The sequence below is a fragment of the Ranitomeya variabilis genome, chromosome 5 (genome assembly GCF_051348905.1).
Source record: "Ranitomeya variabilis isolate aRanVar5 chromosome 5, aRanVar5.hap1, whole genome shotgun sequence".
Lineage (NCBI taxonomy): Eukaryota > Metazoa > Chordata > Amphibia > Anura > Dendrobatidae > Ranitomeya > Ranitomeya variabilis.
In genome coordinates, this window is record NC_135236.1 from 675,479,792 (window position 1) to 675,497,588 (window position 17,797).

General features: G+C 48.0%; 4 protein-coding genes across 4 annotated transcripts in view; 1 reads left to right on the forward strand and 3 right to left on the reverse strand.

The window, feature by feature from the left end:
- Positions 1 to 662: 662 nt before the first annotated feature.
- Positions 663 to 17,797, reverse strand: part of LOC143777006 (E3 ubiquitin/ISG15 ligase TRIM25-like) — a 334,722-nt gene continuing 317,587 nt past the window's right edge. Inside the window, exon 2 of the mRNA XM_077266893.1 lies at positions 663 to 740. Coding sequence (XP_077123008.1) covers positions 715 to 740 — 26 coding nt within the window. The 3' untranslated portion in view covers positions 663 to 714. The remainder of the gene's footprint in view (positions 741 to 17,797) is intronic.
- LOC143774071 (histone H4) lies at positions 14,199 to 14,533 on the reverse strand. The gene has a single exon (XM_077261366.1). The coding sequence runs from the start codon at positions 14,531 to 14,533 to the stop codon at positions 14,222 to 14,224; it is 312 nt and encodes a 103-aa protein (XP_077117481.1). The 3' UTR covers positions 14,199 to 14,221.
- LOC143774072 (histone H2B 1.1-like) lies at positions 15,557 to 15,974 on the reverse strand. The gene has a single exon (XM_077261367.1). It carries the CDS (start codon positions 15,972 to 15,974, stop codon positions 15,594 to 15,596), a length of 381 nt encoding a protein of 126 aa, XP_077117482.1. The 3' UTR covers positions 15,557 to 15,593.
- On the forward strand, positions 16,276 to 16,771 carry LOC143774073 (histone H2A.J-like). The gene has a single exon (XM_077261368.1). It carries the CDS (start codon positions 16,303 to 16,305, stop codon positions 16,705 to 16,707), a length of 405 nt encoding a protein of 134 aa, XP_077117483.1. The 5' UTR covers positions 16,276 to 16,302; the 3' UTR covers positions 16,708 to 16,771.

Genomic DNA, 17,797 nt, shown 5'->3' on the forward strand with positions numbered 1-17,797 from the left:
ATAACAGTTCCCATCACCAGATCACACATATAGCCGGCAGCTTTTGTTTTGGCCAAAAGACTTTTTAAGCTACCAAAATGACAAGTTAGACACTTTTGGCCAGGCCCTACTCTACTGTAACCTATTAAATATTTGTTAAAATATGCAATACAATTTAGGTATATTTTTATTTATTTTTCAATTTTTAAAATGACCTATAATACCACATACAAGGAACAAATACCACAGCACCATGACCAGACACCATATTATCACCAAAGTGACCTATAATACTATCTACAAGGCACAAATACCGCCACACCATGACCAGATGACATATTACCACCACAGTGATCGAATAATATCAAATACAAGGAACAAATACCACAACATCATGACCAGACCACATATTACCACCACATAGTGACTGAATACTACAATACTGATCAATAATAAAAAAAAACCCCACAATACTATCACCATAAGTGCCATTATACACATGAGATCTGTACTTAGTATACAGTGTCTGTGTACAGGTAATACAGTGATCACCAGTGACATTATACACAGGAGCTCTGTATATAGTGTATAGGTAATCCCGTGATCAATGGTGACATTATACACAGGACCTCTGTATATAGTATACAGTGTATAGTGTCAGTGTATAGGTAACACTGACTCACCAGTGACGTCTCTAGGTGAAGTCCTTCATCTTTCATCCCGCACAGACCGCCATCACTTCATCCAGCCAGGACTCGTCTCTGCAGGAAATAACACAGTTATCTCGAGTTCCGCTTCAGAACACATTAATAATTTTCCCAACTTCTACATTACACCACATGAAGAAGGCGACATAGTGTCATTCTACACAGTAATAGGACCGCCCCTCCATTTAAAACAGTGTACTCAAAAAATAAAATAAATACATCACTGCAGTAATAATATCCCTTAATTAGCCCCTATGGTAATAATATTCGCCATCCTAGCCCCCGTGTGTCTCATTCCTGGCGTCAGCCATATGTTCTCCCATCCTGCCCTAATGAGTATCTATTCTGCCCCATATGATCTCCCCATCCTGCCCCATCTGTCTCCATCGTATCCATCCTGCCCCATCTGTCTCCAATCCTGCCTCCAGTGTCTCCAATCATGCCCGTATCACCATTCTGCCCCGTCTCCAATCATGTCCCCATTTCTGCAATCATGCCCCCTGTGTCTCAATTCTACCCCATCTGTTTCCAATCCTGCCCCATCTGCCTCCAGTAATGCCCCAGTGTCTCCAGTCATGCCGCCATGTCTGTCATCCTGCCCCCTGTGTCTCCAATCATGCCCCGTTTCTCCATTCTGCCCCATGTCAAGCATTCTGCCCCAGTGTCCAGCATTCTGCCCCAGTGTCCAGCATTCTGCCCCAGAGTCCAGCAATCTGCGCCAGTGTCCAGCAATCTGCGCCAGTGTCCAGATTTCTGCCCCAGTGTCCAGCTTTCTGCCCCAGTGTCCAGCTTTCTGCCCGTGTCCAGCTTTCTGCCCGTGTCCAGCTGTCTGCCCCTGTGTCCAGCTGTCTGCCCCTGTGTCCAGCTTTCTGCCCCTGTGTCCAGCAATCTGCCCCTGTGTCCAGCAATCTGCCCCTGTGTCCAGCAATCTGCCCCTGTGTCCAGCTTTCTGCCCCCGTGTCCAGCTTTCTGCCCCCGTGTCCAGCATTCTGCCCCTGTGTCCAGCTTTCTGCCCATGTCCAGCTTTCTGCCCCTGTGTTCAGCTTTCTGCCCCTGTGTTCAGCTTTCTGCCCCAGTGTCCAGCATTCTGCCCCAGTGTCCAGCTTTCTGCCCCAGTGTCCAGCGTTCTGCCCCAGTGTCCAGCGTTCTGCCCCAGTGTCCAGCGTTCTGCCCCAGTGTCCAGCGTTCTGCCCCAGTGTCCAGCGTTCTGCCCCCGTGTCCAGCGTTCTGCCCACGTGTCCAGCGTTCTGCCCCTGTGTACAGCTTTCTGCCCGTGTCCAGCGTTCTGCCCGTTTCCAGCTTTCTGCCCGTTTCCAGCGTTCTGCCCCTGTATCCAGCTTTCTGCCCCTGTGTGCAGCGTTCTGCCCCTGTGTCCAGCTTTCTGCCCCTGTGTCCAGCTTTCTGCCCCTGTGTCCAGCTTTCTGCCCCTGTGTCCAGCTTTCTGCCCCTGTGTCCAGCATTCTGCCCGTGTCCAGCTTTCTGCCCGTGTCCAGCATTCTGCCCCTGTGTCCAGCATTCTGCCCCTGTGTCCAGCGTTCTGCCCCTGTGTCCAGCGTTCTGCCCCTGTGTCCAGGATTCTGCCCGTGTCCAGCGTTCTGCCCCTGTGTCCAGCGTTCTGCCCCTGTGTCCAGCTTTCTGCCCCTGTGTCCAGGTTTCTGCCCCTGTGTCCAGCGTTCTGCCCCTGTGTCCAGCGTTCTGCCCCTGTGTCCAGCTTTCTGCCTTGGGCCGCCCGGATCGCCGCTCTCAATAAAAAAAAAAGAAAAAAAGTTCTGCTTACCTGCCGCGCTCCTGCTCTCTCCACGCAGCTGAAGCGTCATTGTCAGTCGCCGGCGACATGCACGCTGCGACTGACGTAAGCTGCCAGCCTCAGATTGGCTGGCGGCTGTTAACTATTGACGTGCGGGCCCACACGTCAATAGCGTTAAACAGCTGTAGCGCTGGCCGCCGCTAAGGGCCCGGTTCAGCCTGCGGCTGCCGGTAGGGGCCCGGTGAGCAGATGAGACGGGGCCCGATACGGGCCCCCTCTGCTCACCGGGCCCCATACGCCAGTCACGGCTGTAATGCCCTGATGGCGGCCCTGGGTAGAATGAACAAAAACCAGCAAATTCAGGATTTTTTTTAAGCCATTCCGCAAGCTGTAAAATTGATAAGGCAGCTTTATTCTTCGAGTCAGTACGATTACAGTGATAACACACTTATATTTTTTACATTTTGGCGCTTTTACACAATAAAATCTATTTTAAAGAAAAAATACATTTTTCCATCGCAGTGTTTGGAGAGCTATAGCTTTTTTATTTTCTACTAATAGAGCGGTATTGCAGCATATTTTTTGAGGGACAAAATTAAGTTTTCATAGATATTATTTTTATTTACATCCGTCTTTTTGTTTATGTTTTGTTTTATTCCATTTTTTGTTCGTCGGCTTGATAAAAAAAGTTTTTTGTTTACTACTTTTTCGGTGTTGACCAAAGAGGCTAACTAGTGGCAGTTTTATAGGTCGGGTTGTTCCGGACTCGCTGGTGCCAAATGAGTACTTTTATTTTTTACATAAAAAAAATTATTTGTGTATACGATATATTTTTATTTTGTGATTTTTTTTTTTAACAAATGTGATGCAAACCTCTTAGACTATGCTCTGCTCATGGTCTGAGGGGTTTGCTGTAGCTAGGTAACCTGAATGTCGTCAACCTCGGGTCACCATGGCAACAATCTGGCACTTGAGATGACGTCAATCGGAGGATAGAAGGAGCTCCCTCTCCCTCTCTTCTAAATGCTGAGCTCAATAGCAGCACTTAGGAGGCTAAACTGCCTGGAATGGTGCGTGCACCCCCATCCCCCTGGCAGAACGAGACGGGTGTCACCTCCTGTGCTTTGGTGATCGACACAACATATATACCTCATCAGCCAGAAAGTCCTTCCGTTCCATGACGCGTGTATAAACTGCAAATGTCGGGAAGGAATTAAAGCTTAGTATGATTTGGTCGATCTTGTTTTTGAAATGTGCTGCAAAGTCTTCCGCAGAAATGATGGAGGAGGGAATTAGCTGTTGAACAACTGTTCGGGGCTATGTGGTAGAGAAGATATGAGGGATCTGACGTCTTATTTAGCAGAGGTGAGGGCTGACTTGAATGTGATGAAGTCTTCCTGTGAGTGCGTTTTCATACAGCACCCTGCGCTGCTAGACACATGCCGAAGATTTTTGGTGAGGTTGTTGTTCTAGGGTTGTCTATTGATTTGTCGCACTCCACCGTGCACGAGATGGACGATCGATAGCTGATGGATGTGTGGCACTGTTGATAACTATTTCTGTACCTGTCTTGGAGTGAAGATATGGAGGACAGCAGTTGTATAAAGTCAAAGTGTGTTAATGTTGAGGTGTGTGAGGTTTTTGTGTAGGTGCATGAAGCAGGGCCAGGTCACACGTGTTTGTGTTTGCTGTAGGCCAGAACTGAGTTCTGGTTGCCTCACAACCTCTCTTCTGAACGGATATCTGGGTGGAGTGGGTGGTGTGGTGTGGTGGAGTACGTTCTTTACTCACTTTTGCTTCTGGAGCCCTCGTTACCTTCCCGTCCAAGGGACCGATTCTCGCTACAAACAAGACACAAGACCTTGGGTCCTGATAACATTTACACATGGCTGCAGCACACAGATTTAGGAAAAGTCTCTTTTTAGTGATGTTCCATTGGTTTTGTGATCCATCAGCCCTTGTCTCCGTCCTCCCCAGAGACCCACCATCTTCACCTCACTCCGGTTGACATCTTCCTTATCAGAGACATAGAGATGTGACTCTCTATGCCTCTTCTGGACCTTAAGGCCCCGTCTCACTTAGCGATTTACCAACGATCACGACCAGCGATATGACCTGGCCGTGATCGTTGGTAAGTCGCTGTGTGGTCGCTGGGGAGCTGTCACACAGACCGCTCTCCCCAGCGACCAACGATCAGGGGAACGAGTTCGGCATCGTTGAAACTGTCTTCAACGATGCCGAAGTCCCCCTGCAGCACCCGGGTAACCAGGGTAAACATCGGGTTACTAAGCGCAGGGCCGCGCTTAGTAACCCGATGTTTACCCTGGTTACCAAAAAAAACAAACAGTACATACTCGCCTTTCGGTGTCCAGGTCCCTTGCCGTCTGCTTCCTGCTCTGACTGACTGAGCCGCCGTACAGCGAGAGCAGAGCGCAGCGGTGACGTCACTGCTGTGCTCTCACTTCTCACTGTACGGCCGGCAGTCAGTGAGAGCAGGAAGCAGACGGCGAGGGACCTGACGGACATCAGAAGGCGAGTATGTATTGTTTGTTTTTTTTTACATTTACGCTGGTAACCAGGGTAAACATCGGGTTACTAAGCGCGGCCCTGCGCTTAGTAACCCGATGTTTACCCTGGTTACCAGTGAAGACATCGCTGGATCGGTGTCACACACACCGATTCAGCGATGTCAGCGGGGCCTCAACGACCAAAAAAAGGTCCAGGCCATTCCGACACGACCAGCGATCTCGCAGCAGGGGCCTGATCGCTGGTACGTGTCACACATAGCGAGATCGCTATGGAGGTCGCTGTTGCGTCACAAAACTTGTGACTCAGCAGCGATCTCGCTAGCGATCTCGCTATGTGAGACGGGGCCTTAAGGTGCAAGACCGTCCCGCATCCAGACGTGACCTTAGATGTGTCCTCATTCTTCTAAGAAATTTATACTGAACTGTCCCGCTGTTTTCTGCTGCAGCTTAGCTGCTCTAGAACCAGCTGACTCTGCTATGTTTAGCCTTGCTCTCCACTCCACTCAGAACTCTGACTAGACTGTTGGACTCACTGTAACTCAGAAAACATTTAATCACAACTCCATTAATTAATCCCTAGTGTAGTGCAAACTGTACCCCTATCTACTGTATGGTGTATGGTTCCTCTAGTGGGCAGACCTCAGGATTCCCAGGGACAGCCTTAGGCATAGCCTATAGGAGAACCGAACACACAACACTGGCCATAAGGATAAACTATAACATTACTTAATCACACATTAATGCATTTTTATTATTATTTTTATAGCGCCATTTATTCCACGGCGCTTTACATGTGAAAAAAGGGGGCAAATATAGACAAATACATTAAACATGAGCAAAAAATAAGGCACACAGGTACTTAAAGAGGGAGGACCCTGCCCACGAGGGCTCACAGTCTGCAGGGGATGGGTGAAGATACACTAGGAGAGGGTAGAGCTGGTCTTGCGGCGGTTCAGTAGGTTGAGGATCACTGCAGGCTGTAGGCTTATCGGAAGAGGTAAGTCTTCAGGTTCTTTTTGAAGGGTTCTATGGTAGACGAGAGTCTGATATGTTGGGGTAGAGAATTCCAGAGTATGGGGGAAGCACGGGAGAAGTCTTGGATGCGGTTGTGGGAAAAGAGATGAGATGGAAGGAGCAGAGAAGGAGATCTTGAGAGGATCGGAGGTTGCGTGTGGGTAAGTACCGGGAGACTATGTCACAGATGCGGGACAGTCCCTCATTGTGCAGGACTGTCCCGGTTTTTATGCTTTTCCCCGCTGTCCTGCACGGGACACTCTGCTTCCTGCAGACAACAGGAGAAGCAGCCGTCACACGCCCCTTGTGTTAGGCCACGCCCCTTCCTTATGTTCCTGACTCTTCCAGTATGCGTGTGCGATACAGTTCAGAGAGGGACAGAGATGGGACATGTATCAGCCGGTCATCCCTGTACCCGCAGAGCCTTACACCACATATTGGCTGCCTGCTCTTTGTGCACAGGACCTGTGATGAGGTTACAGGAGGGGAGGAGTCAGGGGTCACATGATCGGGACCTCCGTGGATTGCAGGACTCGGCTGTGCTGGTTGCCAACTTGCCATGGTGCTGCTGGATGAGGTAAGTAAGCTGCCTTGTGTGGGGTCAGGAGGTGTTTACAGTGTGGCTGTAGCAAAGCCATGTGTGTACAAGGTGTATGGAGTGGAGCCGTGTGTGTATGAGGTGTATGGAGCGGAGATGAATGCGTATGAGGTGTATGGAGCAGAGCTGAAGGTGTAGGGCGTGTATGGAGTGGAGCTGAATGTGTACGAGGTGTATGGAGCGGAGTTGAATGTGTACGAGGTGTACGGAGCGGAGCTGACTGTGCACGAGGTGTATGGAGCAGAGCCATGTGTGTATGAGGTGTATGGAGCGGAGCCGTGTGTGTATGAGGTGTAAGGAGTGGAGCTAAGTGTGTACGAGGTGTATGGAGCGAAGCTAAATGTGTACAAGGTGTATGGAGCGGAGCTGACTGTGTACGAGGTGTATGGAGCGGAGCTGAATGTGTACGAGGTGTAGGGCGCAGAGCCGTGTGTGTATGAGGTGTATGGAGCGGAGCTAATTGTGTACGAGGTTTTCAGAGCGGAGCCGCGTGTGTACGAGGTGTACGGAGCGGAGCCGCGTGCGTACAAGGTGTATGGAGCAGAGCGCGTGTGTACAAAGCAGAGCCGTGTGTGCAAAGTGTACAGAGCGCAGCCGCGTGTGTAGGAGTAGCTATGTGTGGCCATTATACGGTACGAAGTATCATGTGCAGCCAATATACAGTATGGAGCATCATGTGCGGTCATTATACAGTATGGAGCATCATGTGTGGCCATTATACAGTATGGAGCATCATGTGCAGCCAATATACAGTATGGAGCATCATGTGCAGTCATTATACAGTATGGAACATCATGTGGGGCCATTATACAGTATGGAGCATCATGTGCGGTCTTTATACAGTATGGAGCATCATGTGCAGCCAATATACAGTATGGAGCATCATGTGCAGTCATTATACAGTATGGAGCATCATGTGGGGCCATTATACAGTATGGAGCATCATGTGCGGTCATTATACAGTATGGAGCATCATGTGTGGCCATTATACAGTATGGAGCATCATATGTGGCCATTATACAGTATGGAGCATCATGTGGGGCCATTATACAGTATGGAGCACTGTGTGGCCATATTTTTTGTTTATAATTATTCTTTATGAAACAGTGTGATCAGCAGGGCTAAATGGGTGTGGTTGGGACATGGATATGGGTGTGACTAAGCTGCCCTTCCCGTGGTTGTTCCGTCCCAGTGAAAGACCTGGCTATTCATTGCTTGCGTTGAGAAACACGTGATGGTGTCTCCGCGGCTTTTCTATATGCATTTGCATATTTCCCTTTAGGGCTGGGGGCAGTGTTCTGGATCACTGCATTGAGAAACACGTGATGGTGTCTCCGCGGTGTTTTGATCTCCCCGAGGTCATTCACCCTTATGTTTATGGGTGTGACTAGTTATGAATGGGTGTGGTCAGAGGCGTGGCCAAAAATTTGCCGCTTTGCGCTCCGAAAACTTTGTCCCTCTTTCCCATCTTCAAAAGTTGGGAGGTATGGAGATGTATGGAGGAGACAGGTGTGGATGGCTGTTTGTCATTGTAAGGGTTTTGAACTGGAGTCTCTGGGCAATAGGAAGCCAGTGAAAAGCCTGGCATAGGGGAGAGGCCAGGGAATAGCGGGAAGACAGGTAGATTAGTAGGGCAGCAGAGTGTAGGATGGATTGGAGTGGTGCCAGAGTGCTAGAGGGGAAGCCAGAGAGTAGGAGGTTGCAGTAGTCAAGGCGGGAGATGATAAGGGCATGCACTAGTGTTTTTGTGGTGTCATGGTCAAGGCATGGGCAAATCAAGGAAATATTTTTGAGTTTGAGATGGCAGAAGGAGGCAAGGGCTTGGATATGTGTCTTGAAAGAGAGGGCAGATTTGAGGATCACCCCGAGGCATCCGGCGTGTGAGACTGGGGAAAGTGAGCAGCCATTGACCTTGATGGATAGGTCTGGTGGAGGGGGTAGAGTGAGATGGTGGAAAGATGATCAATTCTGTTTTGTCCATGTTCAGTTTTAGAAAGCGAGCAGAAAAGAAGGCTGAGATAGCAGACAGACAGTGCGGGATTTTGGTGAGTAAGGAGGTGAGGTCAGGTCCGGATAGGTGGATCTGCTTGTCATCGGCGTAGAGATGATACTGTAAACTGTGGGATTCTATGAGCTGTCCCAGGCTGAAGGTGTAGATGGAGAAGAGCAGGGGTCCCAGGACTGAGCCTTGAGGTACACCGACAGACAAGGGGCGAGGTGAGGAGGTGGTGTGGTTGAGGGAGACACTGAATGTTTGGTCTGTCAGATATGACGAGATCCAGGATAGGGCCAAGTCTGTGATGCCAAGAGATGAGAGAATCTGTAGCAGAAGGGAGTGGTCCACAGTGTCAAAGGCAGAGGACAGGTCCAGGAGAAGGAGGACAGCGTAGTGTCGCTTGCTCTTGGCAGTTAGTAGGTCATTGGTGACTTTAGTTGCGGTAGTTTCAGTTGAGTGATGGGGTTGGAAGCCAGATTGTAACCGGTCAAAGAGGGAGCAGGAGGAGTGGTGGGAGGACAGTTTAAGATGGACGTCATGCATAGAACAAAACATCACTATCACAACCCCCTGTTGCCATAATGTCTTCTTCTTCCCAGCCTTCCCCGTAAATGCGCTAGCTGCGGGACTTGGAGCAGGTGAAGAGGACAGGGATGAGAAAATAAGAAGATAGTGGTCAGCAAGGGGTAGAGATGAGGCTGGAAGATTAGATAGGGAACAGAGGTGGGTGAAGATAAGGTCCAGCGCATCTCAGTCTGTGTGGATAAATGTGGAGAATCATTGTATGGGATCAAACAGTGAGGCAAGTGATCGGAGTTTGCAGGCTGCAGAATGGTGGGTGTCAGCTGGTGCTTTGAAGTGGTCTATGGTGATGGTGGGAACATCAGCAGAGAGAAAGTGGAGAAGTGATCAATAAAAACGGAGCCCACGGGTAGGTATATGATGGTGTCAGGCTCACCTTGTGAAGTGTACCCGTTAAGCCCACAGTAGGTACATGGGTCCTCGGCATTGGCGTAGCTGACAGGATAGGATAGTACTTGGGAAACAATGATGTGGCACACACAGGAGGTGACAGCTGGATGCAAAGCTGGATAGGAGGTGGCATGCGCAACACTACAATCTTGCAGAGCAATCCGAAGATACAGGTGTGTGTCATAATGGGCCTTTAAAGGCCTGTCATATGTCGGGCAACCTACAGAGCCTGATGTGAAGGGAGGAGGACCCAGATCTGGGACAGGTGTGTAACACACGTCCACTTGGAGAGTGGATAAGGACAGAATGAACTTTAGATGAAGGGAGGGTAGAGGTGGGATTGGATTGTAGGTGCAGTTGTTAAAAAGAAGAAGGACAACTCCCCCACAAAATCTATCGTCAGGGCCAAGAGCGTGGATGAAGTGAAGGCCACCATAATGCAGCAGGTGAGGGTGTCAGCCATTTTTTTCAGGCCCAGGAAGAAAAGATTGAGAAAGGTAAAGAGGTCATGAATGGCATGGAGTTTGTTGTAGGTGGAACAGCGTTCCATGGTGCTTCAGAAAGATCGAGTTGGGGTCAAGTAGTTGGGTATTAAGCTGGAGAGGTTTATAGTAGCTGGGGAATAACAGGATGGAAAGAATATAAGTAGGTATTTAGTTTTGAAGGTTCAGAATTGGGAGATACAGTATGTCCCCAGCAGTGAGAAGGAACAGATAGTGAGAGGAGGTAGGAGAAGGAGAATGGAGAAAGGAGAACGCATTCACAAGATGATTTCACTGCACTCAAAAAAGCAACACTGGCATTCAAATCAGCTCTCACCTCTGCTAAACAGGCTTATTTCACAACCCTTGTATCTTCCTTATCCCACAACCCCAAACAGTTGTTCAACACTTTTAACTCCCTCCTCCGCCCACCACTGCCCCCCCCCCCCGACTTCCCTAATCGTTGCCGAGGACTTTGCCACGCACTTCAAAAATAAGATAGACCAAACAAGGCAATTCTTTGTTGTCCAACCACCACTACCCCTTTGTATGAGAGACCAATGCCCAAACCCCATAACTTCACTCTCCAAAATCTCTGAAGGGGCGCTTGCTCATCTTCGCTCCAAATCACACCTCACCACTTGTGCCCTTGACCCCATCCCATCCCACCTCCTCCCCAACCTCACCACCACACTAATCCCATCCCTAACCCATCTCTTCAACCTTTCACTAACTTCTGGTACCTTCCCCTCTGCCTTTAAACATGTCACAATCACACTTATCCTCAAAAAGCCATCCCTTGACCCAAGCGCTATGTCCAGCTATCGCCCCATATCTTCGCTCCCATTTGCATCCAAACTCCTTGAGCAGCACGTCCATGCTGAACTTCCCTCTCACTTTGCATCTAACTCTTTCTTCGACAACCTACAATCTGGCTTCCGTCCCCACCATTCCACTAAGACTGCCCTGACCAAAATTACTAACGACTTACTTACAGCCAAAGCTAACAGACAGTTTTCTATACTCCTCCTCCTAGACCTGTCCTCTGCCTTCGACACAGTTGACCACTGCCTCCTACTACAGATCCTCTCTTCCTTTGGGGTCAAAGACCTTGCCCTATCTTGGATCTCCTCATACCTTACCAACCGCACATTTAGCGTTTCCTACTCCCATACTACCTCTTCATCTCGCCCCCTCTCTGTTGGTGTCCCTCAAGGCTCTGTCCTAGGACCCTTACTCTTCTCAATCTATACACTCGGCCTGGGACAACTCATAAGGTCCTATGGCTTCCAGTACCATCTATATGCCGATGACACTCAGATCTACCTCTCTGGTCCAGATGTCACCTCTCTGCTCTCCAGAATCCCAAAGTGTCTATCAGCCATATCCTCCTTCTTCTCCTCTCGCTTCCTCAAGCTCAGTGTGGACAAATCTGAACTAATTATCTTTCCTCCCTCTCGCATATCTTGCCTAACTGATCTATCTATCAAAATAAATGAAATCACACTTTCCCCTGTCCCCAAAATCCGCTGCCTCGGAGTAACCCTTGACTCTGCCTTGTCCTTCAAACCGCACATCCAAGCTCTCGCCACCTCCTGTCGCCTCCAGCTCAAAAATATTTCCAGAATCCATCCTTTCCTCAACTCACACTCTACCAAAATGCTCGTGCATGCCCTAATCATCTCCCGCCTCGACTACTGCAACATACTCCTCTGTGGCCTACCTTCTAACACTCTCACACCCCTCCAGTCCATCCTTAACTCTGCTGCCCGACAAATTAATCTCTCTACTCGCTACACTCCTGCTTCCCCTCTTTGCAAATCCCTTCACTGGCTCCCAATTTCTCAGCGTATCCAGTTTAAATTACTAACACTGACCTACAAAGCCATCCATGATCTTTCTCCTCCGTATATTTCCACACTAATCTCTCAATATCTTCCCTCACGTAATCTCCGGTCCTCCCAAGACCTCCTCCTCTCCTCCACGCTTATTCGCTCCTCACCCAATCGCCTCCAAGACTTCTCCCGACTATCACCCATCCTCTGGAATTCAGTGCCCCAACACATCTGGTTATCCACTACTTTTGGATCCTTCAAAAGAAACCTGAAAACCCATCTCTTCAAAGAAGCTTACAGCCTGTAAAGACTACACGGCCACCTCAACACCACTGGAGCTACTGCAACCCTCGACCTACTGTCTCCTTCCCCATAATCCTGTAGATTGTAAGCCCACAAGGGCAGGGTCCTCTTCCCGCTGTACCAGTCTGTCATTGTTAGTTTTGTTTACTGTAAGTGATATTTGTATTTTTATGTAACCCCTTCTCATGTACAGCACCATGGAATTAATGGTGCTATATAAATAAACAATAATAATAATAATAATAATAATAATGTAGGGCTAATGTTGTGTTAACAAGGAGGGATCTAAGGTTTAGAAGCAGGCGCAGCTCTGCAGATGAGGTCAAGTAAGGGGGAAGAGGATGCTGCTGTAGCCGGAGTGGTGAGTAAGCCGGAGGGGAACCATGTGGAGGCACCGGCACATGGTACAAGTTTGGTGCATTTATTGCACACCGGGCATCATGCACAAGAACTGTGGAATATCTGTCCACGGTTGTCAGATGTCAGTGACTCCGCACCACACAAATGTAAAGCACTTATCAGAAATAAAGGTTATATAACTCCTTCTGCACTTGTGTGTGCCTTGTTTTGCTCATGTGTATTGTACATGTATTTGCCCCTTTTTTCACATGTAAAGCGCCATGGAATAAATGGCTCCATAAAAATGAATAATAATATAATTAAATATTAGTTCAGTGATTAACAGAAAAGTGAAGTCCGGAAACAAACTTCAGTTTATACTGTAACTATTCCAGTTTGTAAATGATAACGCAGACACTGTTATTTATTGAGCAGCCAATTATTTGTTTTTACTCTAAAAATGCCTATTTTCTTCAGGTTTTCATTTGGAATGGAGTGTGCAGCTCCCAGCACCTCTGTATATATGGAAATAAAGGCTATTGTGAAGATTTAGCTTTTTCTCAGTGCTATTATTTTGCGCATAATGCAAATTTCTGCTTATTTAGACTCACACAGGATTATATAGACAGGTATGCAATAGAATTGTAAGTATTCAGGGTGATCCTGACAAGCACAATGGATGCGGCCTGTGGTCATAGAGTACAGAACTTGTTCTTCAAGGTTTGGGGGATGAATGGAGAAAAGTCCATGTACATGATTAATTCAGGGAACAAGGTGGAAGCCAAAATGTTTTCCTTCACAATCCCGTTCATCTAGTGCCGGATACACAAATTGTGCTATTCCACACTCATACTGTCCTGTATACCCTCCATATAGCGCTGTATATTCCTCATATTCTGTTCTGCCCCCAACATTGCAGTATACGGACATATGATGTGGTTTGACCTCCATATAGTGCTGTATAGCCCCAAAAAGTATAATCTATCACGACATATATGGTTTATTCCGCAGTATCAGATATTTAAAGGGGTATTTCCATCTTCAAGGTTCTATTCCAATATGTAGAAGGTGTAATAATATTAACAAATACTTCCAATTAGAAATGTGGTATAGTTCTTCTGATTTGCCATGTCTCTTTCATCATGTGCATTCATTGTAGGATCTTAGGTATCCATGGTTACAACCACTGATATAGTGAGTTAACTAGTTTCTAGTGGTTGTAATCATGGATACTAAAGGTCCTACAATGCCTGCACATGAGCAAAGATACATAGTAAATCAGAAGAACTATACTACATTTCTAATTGGAAGTATTTGCTAATATACCTAGTATATATTGGGATAAGATCTTGGAGATGGAAATACCCCTTTAAACACAGCTCCCACCTGACGAGCAGATCCATTTTCCTGACACCGCATGTTACACAGAGAACAAAGAGCAGTAGAAACTGCCAGCCATTGTGTGGGATTTTCACATTCAGCACTCAGCCAATGAGCATTAAGTTGGGCTATGGCTCCGCCCACAGGCAGCACCAGAATATTTATCCGGATCCAGTGTTAACCCCTTAGTGCCTGCAATGTTTCCAGCTGCAGCAGCCCAGCACAGTACTATCAGCAGCCCCTACCCCTCCTCCCCGACCCAGCAGCAGCTGTAGCTTCTCCTCAGAAGATGTGGGTGGCTCTTAAAAGAGCCTTTGTGTTGTTTTAGCAGAACAGAGACCTTAACCGCCGAAGCCGTAGAGAGTGCGGCCCTGGCGCTTCAGCGCGTACACCACATCCATGGCGGTGACGGTCTTCCTCTTGGCGTGCTCGGTGTAGGTGACGGCGTCACGGATGACATTTTCCAGGAAGACTTTCAGGACTCCGCGGGTCTCCTCGTAAATGAGGCCAGAGATGCGCTTAACACCTCCCCTGCGAGCGAGACGGCGGATGGCAGGCTTGGTGATGCCCTGGATGTTATCACGGAGAACCTTCCTGTGCCGCTTCGCACCGCCCTTCCCCAGACCTTTCCCTCCTTTGCCGCGACCAGACATCTTCCAAGTAGTCAGCAGAAAATTATGACTAATGAGTGCACAGTCCTCCTTTATATAGTCCGTGTGTGGACCAGAAAGAACTGCAGCGATGACACGTTTCAAGGGCGGGGATGTAAATTAATTTGCATTATCAGCTCCGCCCCTTCCTCTGATGATTGGCCGAGTGTAGAACTGTTAGTGATTTTGAATTTCCCGCTTATTGTTTTGTTTATTTTCCAGTTTCTACCATGATGACCCTAAAAATAGTCACAAACCTGATTCCTCTCCCCAGAGACCTCCTGCTCAATAATTACAACGTGAGACACAAATCTGGAGATCCGTCTGTCAATTATAGTGCTGTATTCTCACCATCCATATTGTAGTGTATAACCTCCATATACTGCTGTATTCCTCCACATAGTGCTATAAACCTCCAATATTGTGCTTTATACCCTCCGTATTGTGCTCTGCTCATTTATCTCAGTAACAGGTTCTGCTGCGATAAACAAGTAACCGACTTCTCAATGGCAATGGGAGATTCAGAACTAGAAATAAATAATTCTTTGGGATCTTATTGACCAGGTGCCTTCACAAGTCTGCAGAGCAAAGGGTGTGTATTGTGTAATATCAGCGAGAAGGTGCAGAAAGCTCTGATCAGAATGACTTCAAACTGCTGGAAATGTCGCTGAACACAAACAGCTGCCCATCTCCACCTAGTATCAGCAGAACAATGAAAACCGGGCACTAAGACCCAGCAGAGAACAGGATTCAAGGAGTGAGGAGCAACCGATCATCTATGCTGCTACACTGTCAAGACTATTCCTGATGTTCCCCATCCCTTCTACATCTCACTAGGACCTTCATCTCCCTCCCCATTTTACCATCACCCGCTAATCCCCACCCTCTATTGCCAGATGCATTGATCTGCTCTCTTCTTGCTAGTACAGTAGGTACCAGTAAGTTCAGACATCTTCCCCAGGGAGAGGAGCAAGACAAAGACGAGCAGCCACAGCTCTGATGTAGACGGGGTGGGTGGCTCTTAGAAGAGCCCTTGGGTTGTGGGTGCAGAGCACGGAGCAGATCACTTGGCGCTGGTGTACTTGGTGACAGCCTTGGTGCCCTCAGACACGGCGTGCTTGGCCAGCTCTCCGGGCAGCAGCAGGCGCACAGCGGTCTGGATCTCCCGGGAGGTGATGGTGGAGCGCTTGTTGTAGTGAGCCAGGCGGGAGGCTTCCCCTGCAATGCGCTCAAAGATGTCATTGACAAAGGAGTTCATGATGCCCATGGCCTTGGAGGAGATGCCGGTGTCAGGGTGGACCTGCTTCAGCACCTTGTACACATAGATGGCATAGCTCTCCTTCCTGGTCTTCCTCCGCTTCTTACCATCCTTCTTCTGAGTCTTGGTCACAGCTTTCTTGGAGCCCTTCTTGGCTGCTGGTGCAGACTTGGCAGGCTCAGGCATGATAACAGCAGAATGTTCTCTTCACTGGAAAAGAAATAATGATCCTGCTCCTCCCAGAGCGGCCGTATTTATAGACCGGCCATGCAAATGAGCAATGCTGTGAGATCACTGTTCTATTGGGTTAGAAAGTCATGTGACAGATGTAAATGTCATGATCTCCACCCACTGCAGCTCATTGGTGTTTCCGCAAGTTTTGTTTCTATTGGTGACTTCAGATTCAGCCAATAGCAGGAGAGGAGGCGGGGCAGCAGCAGGTTATAAAAGGTGCAGGAGACTGCACAGTCACCACATAATAGTTCTCTATCTGCTGATAACTGTGAGTGCAGTGATGTCTGGACGCGGCAAACAAGGAGGGAAGGCCCGTGCTAAAGCCAAGACCCGCTCATCCCGGGCAGGACTGCAGTTCCCGGTTGGTCGTGTGCACAGACTTCTCCGCAAGGGTAACTATGCTGAGAGGGTGGGTGCTGGTGCTCCGGTCTATCTGGCTGCTGTGCTGGAGTACCTGACCGCCGAGATCCTGGAATTAGCTGGCAATGCCGCCCGGGACAACAAGAAGACCCGCATCATCCCCCGACACCTGCAGCTGGCTGTGCGCAATGACGAGGAGCTGAACAGGCTGCTGGGTGGGGTGACCATCGCCCAGGGGGGCGTCCTGCCCAACATCCAGGCTGTGCTGCTGCCCAAGAAGACCGAGAGCAGCAAGGTGAGCAGCAAGTCAGGCAAGAGCAAGTGATCGACACTGACCCCATCTATCTACACAACCCAAAGGCTCTTCTAAGAGCCACCCACACCGTCACCACAAGAGCTGACACCACTGATCTCTGCTGTGAACTTTTTTTTTAACAAAAAATGCAATTTTTATTAAAATCTTAAGATTTTTACAGGGAGAGAAAAATTTAGCCATTTTAAATTTTCCACTCATTTATAGCTGGCTAACCAATATTATTCTGTAACTTGACTTTCGGTTAAACCTTTATGTGAATATAGTGTGAAAGCTCACAAACCAACACTGACTCAGATAAAAAGAAATGGGGAAGGGATATGATATAGAATGTTGTGACCTAGTTGTATCCATCTCATAGAAGTCATATATTTCACATAGCCCAAAAGTCCAAGGAGACCAAAATAGGTTTACTACAGTATTGTCAATAGTTGCTCCCTGGTACTCAGGATTCCTGATATTCTTGATGCGAGAATATAGATCTAGTTGGGATGGTGGAGAGGTTTGCTGCCGTCAGCAAATGTAAAAGCGATCTGATGGATCTCTTAGATATGGACTCGGAAAAATGTAATAGAAAGAGCTAAACATCTAGAGGGACAATCTACTCCAAACACTTGCTTAGTGAGGTGTTGGACTTTCACCCAAAATGGTTTACTCAAAGAGCAGATCTGAAAAATAGAACCTTTAGGTAGGGAGCACCGCCAGAAAAGTGGAGGAATAGATGAGTCAATTTTATGTAAAAATTCAGGCGTGTGGTACCAGAGATGAAGGATTTTGTTCTGATTTTTCTTTGTATGAAATAAAAGATGCAGTCTTAGTTGATCTGGTCCAAACATTTCTCCACTCTATTTTACCCAGATATTCCTCCCATTTGAGCATAGGAGTGTCTAGTTATGGATTCTGTCTGGAGTCTGAAACATATTGTAAATATTAGATATTAAACCTTTTGTTGTTGAAGTATTCTTCCATGGTCTCTCGAAGGAGGTAGGAATGGATGTCTGTAGACCTTGGAATTAGAAGAGAGAACTTTGTTGGCGAAGTTAAACCAGACTGAGTCCATACCCCTGCCACTGAGTGGCTTAGACTTCCAGGGAAATTCAAA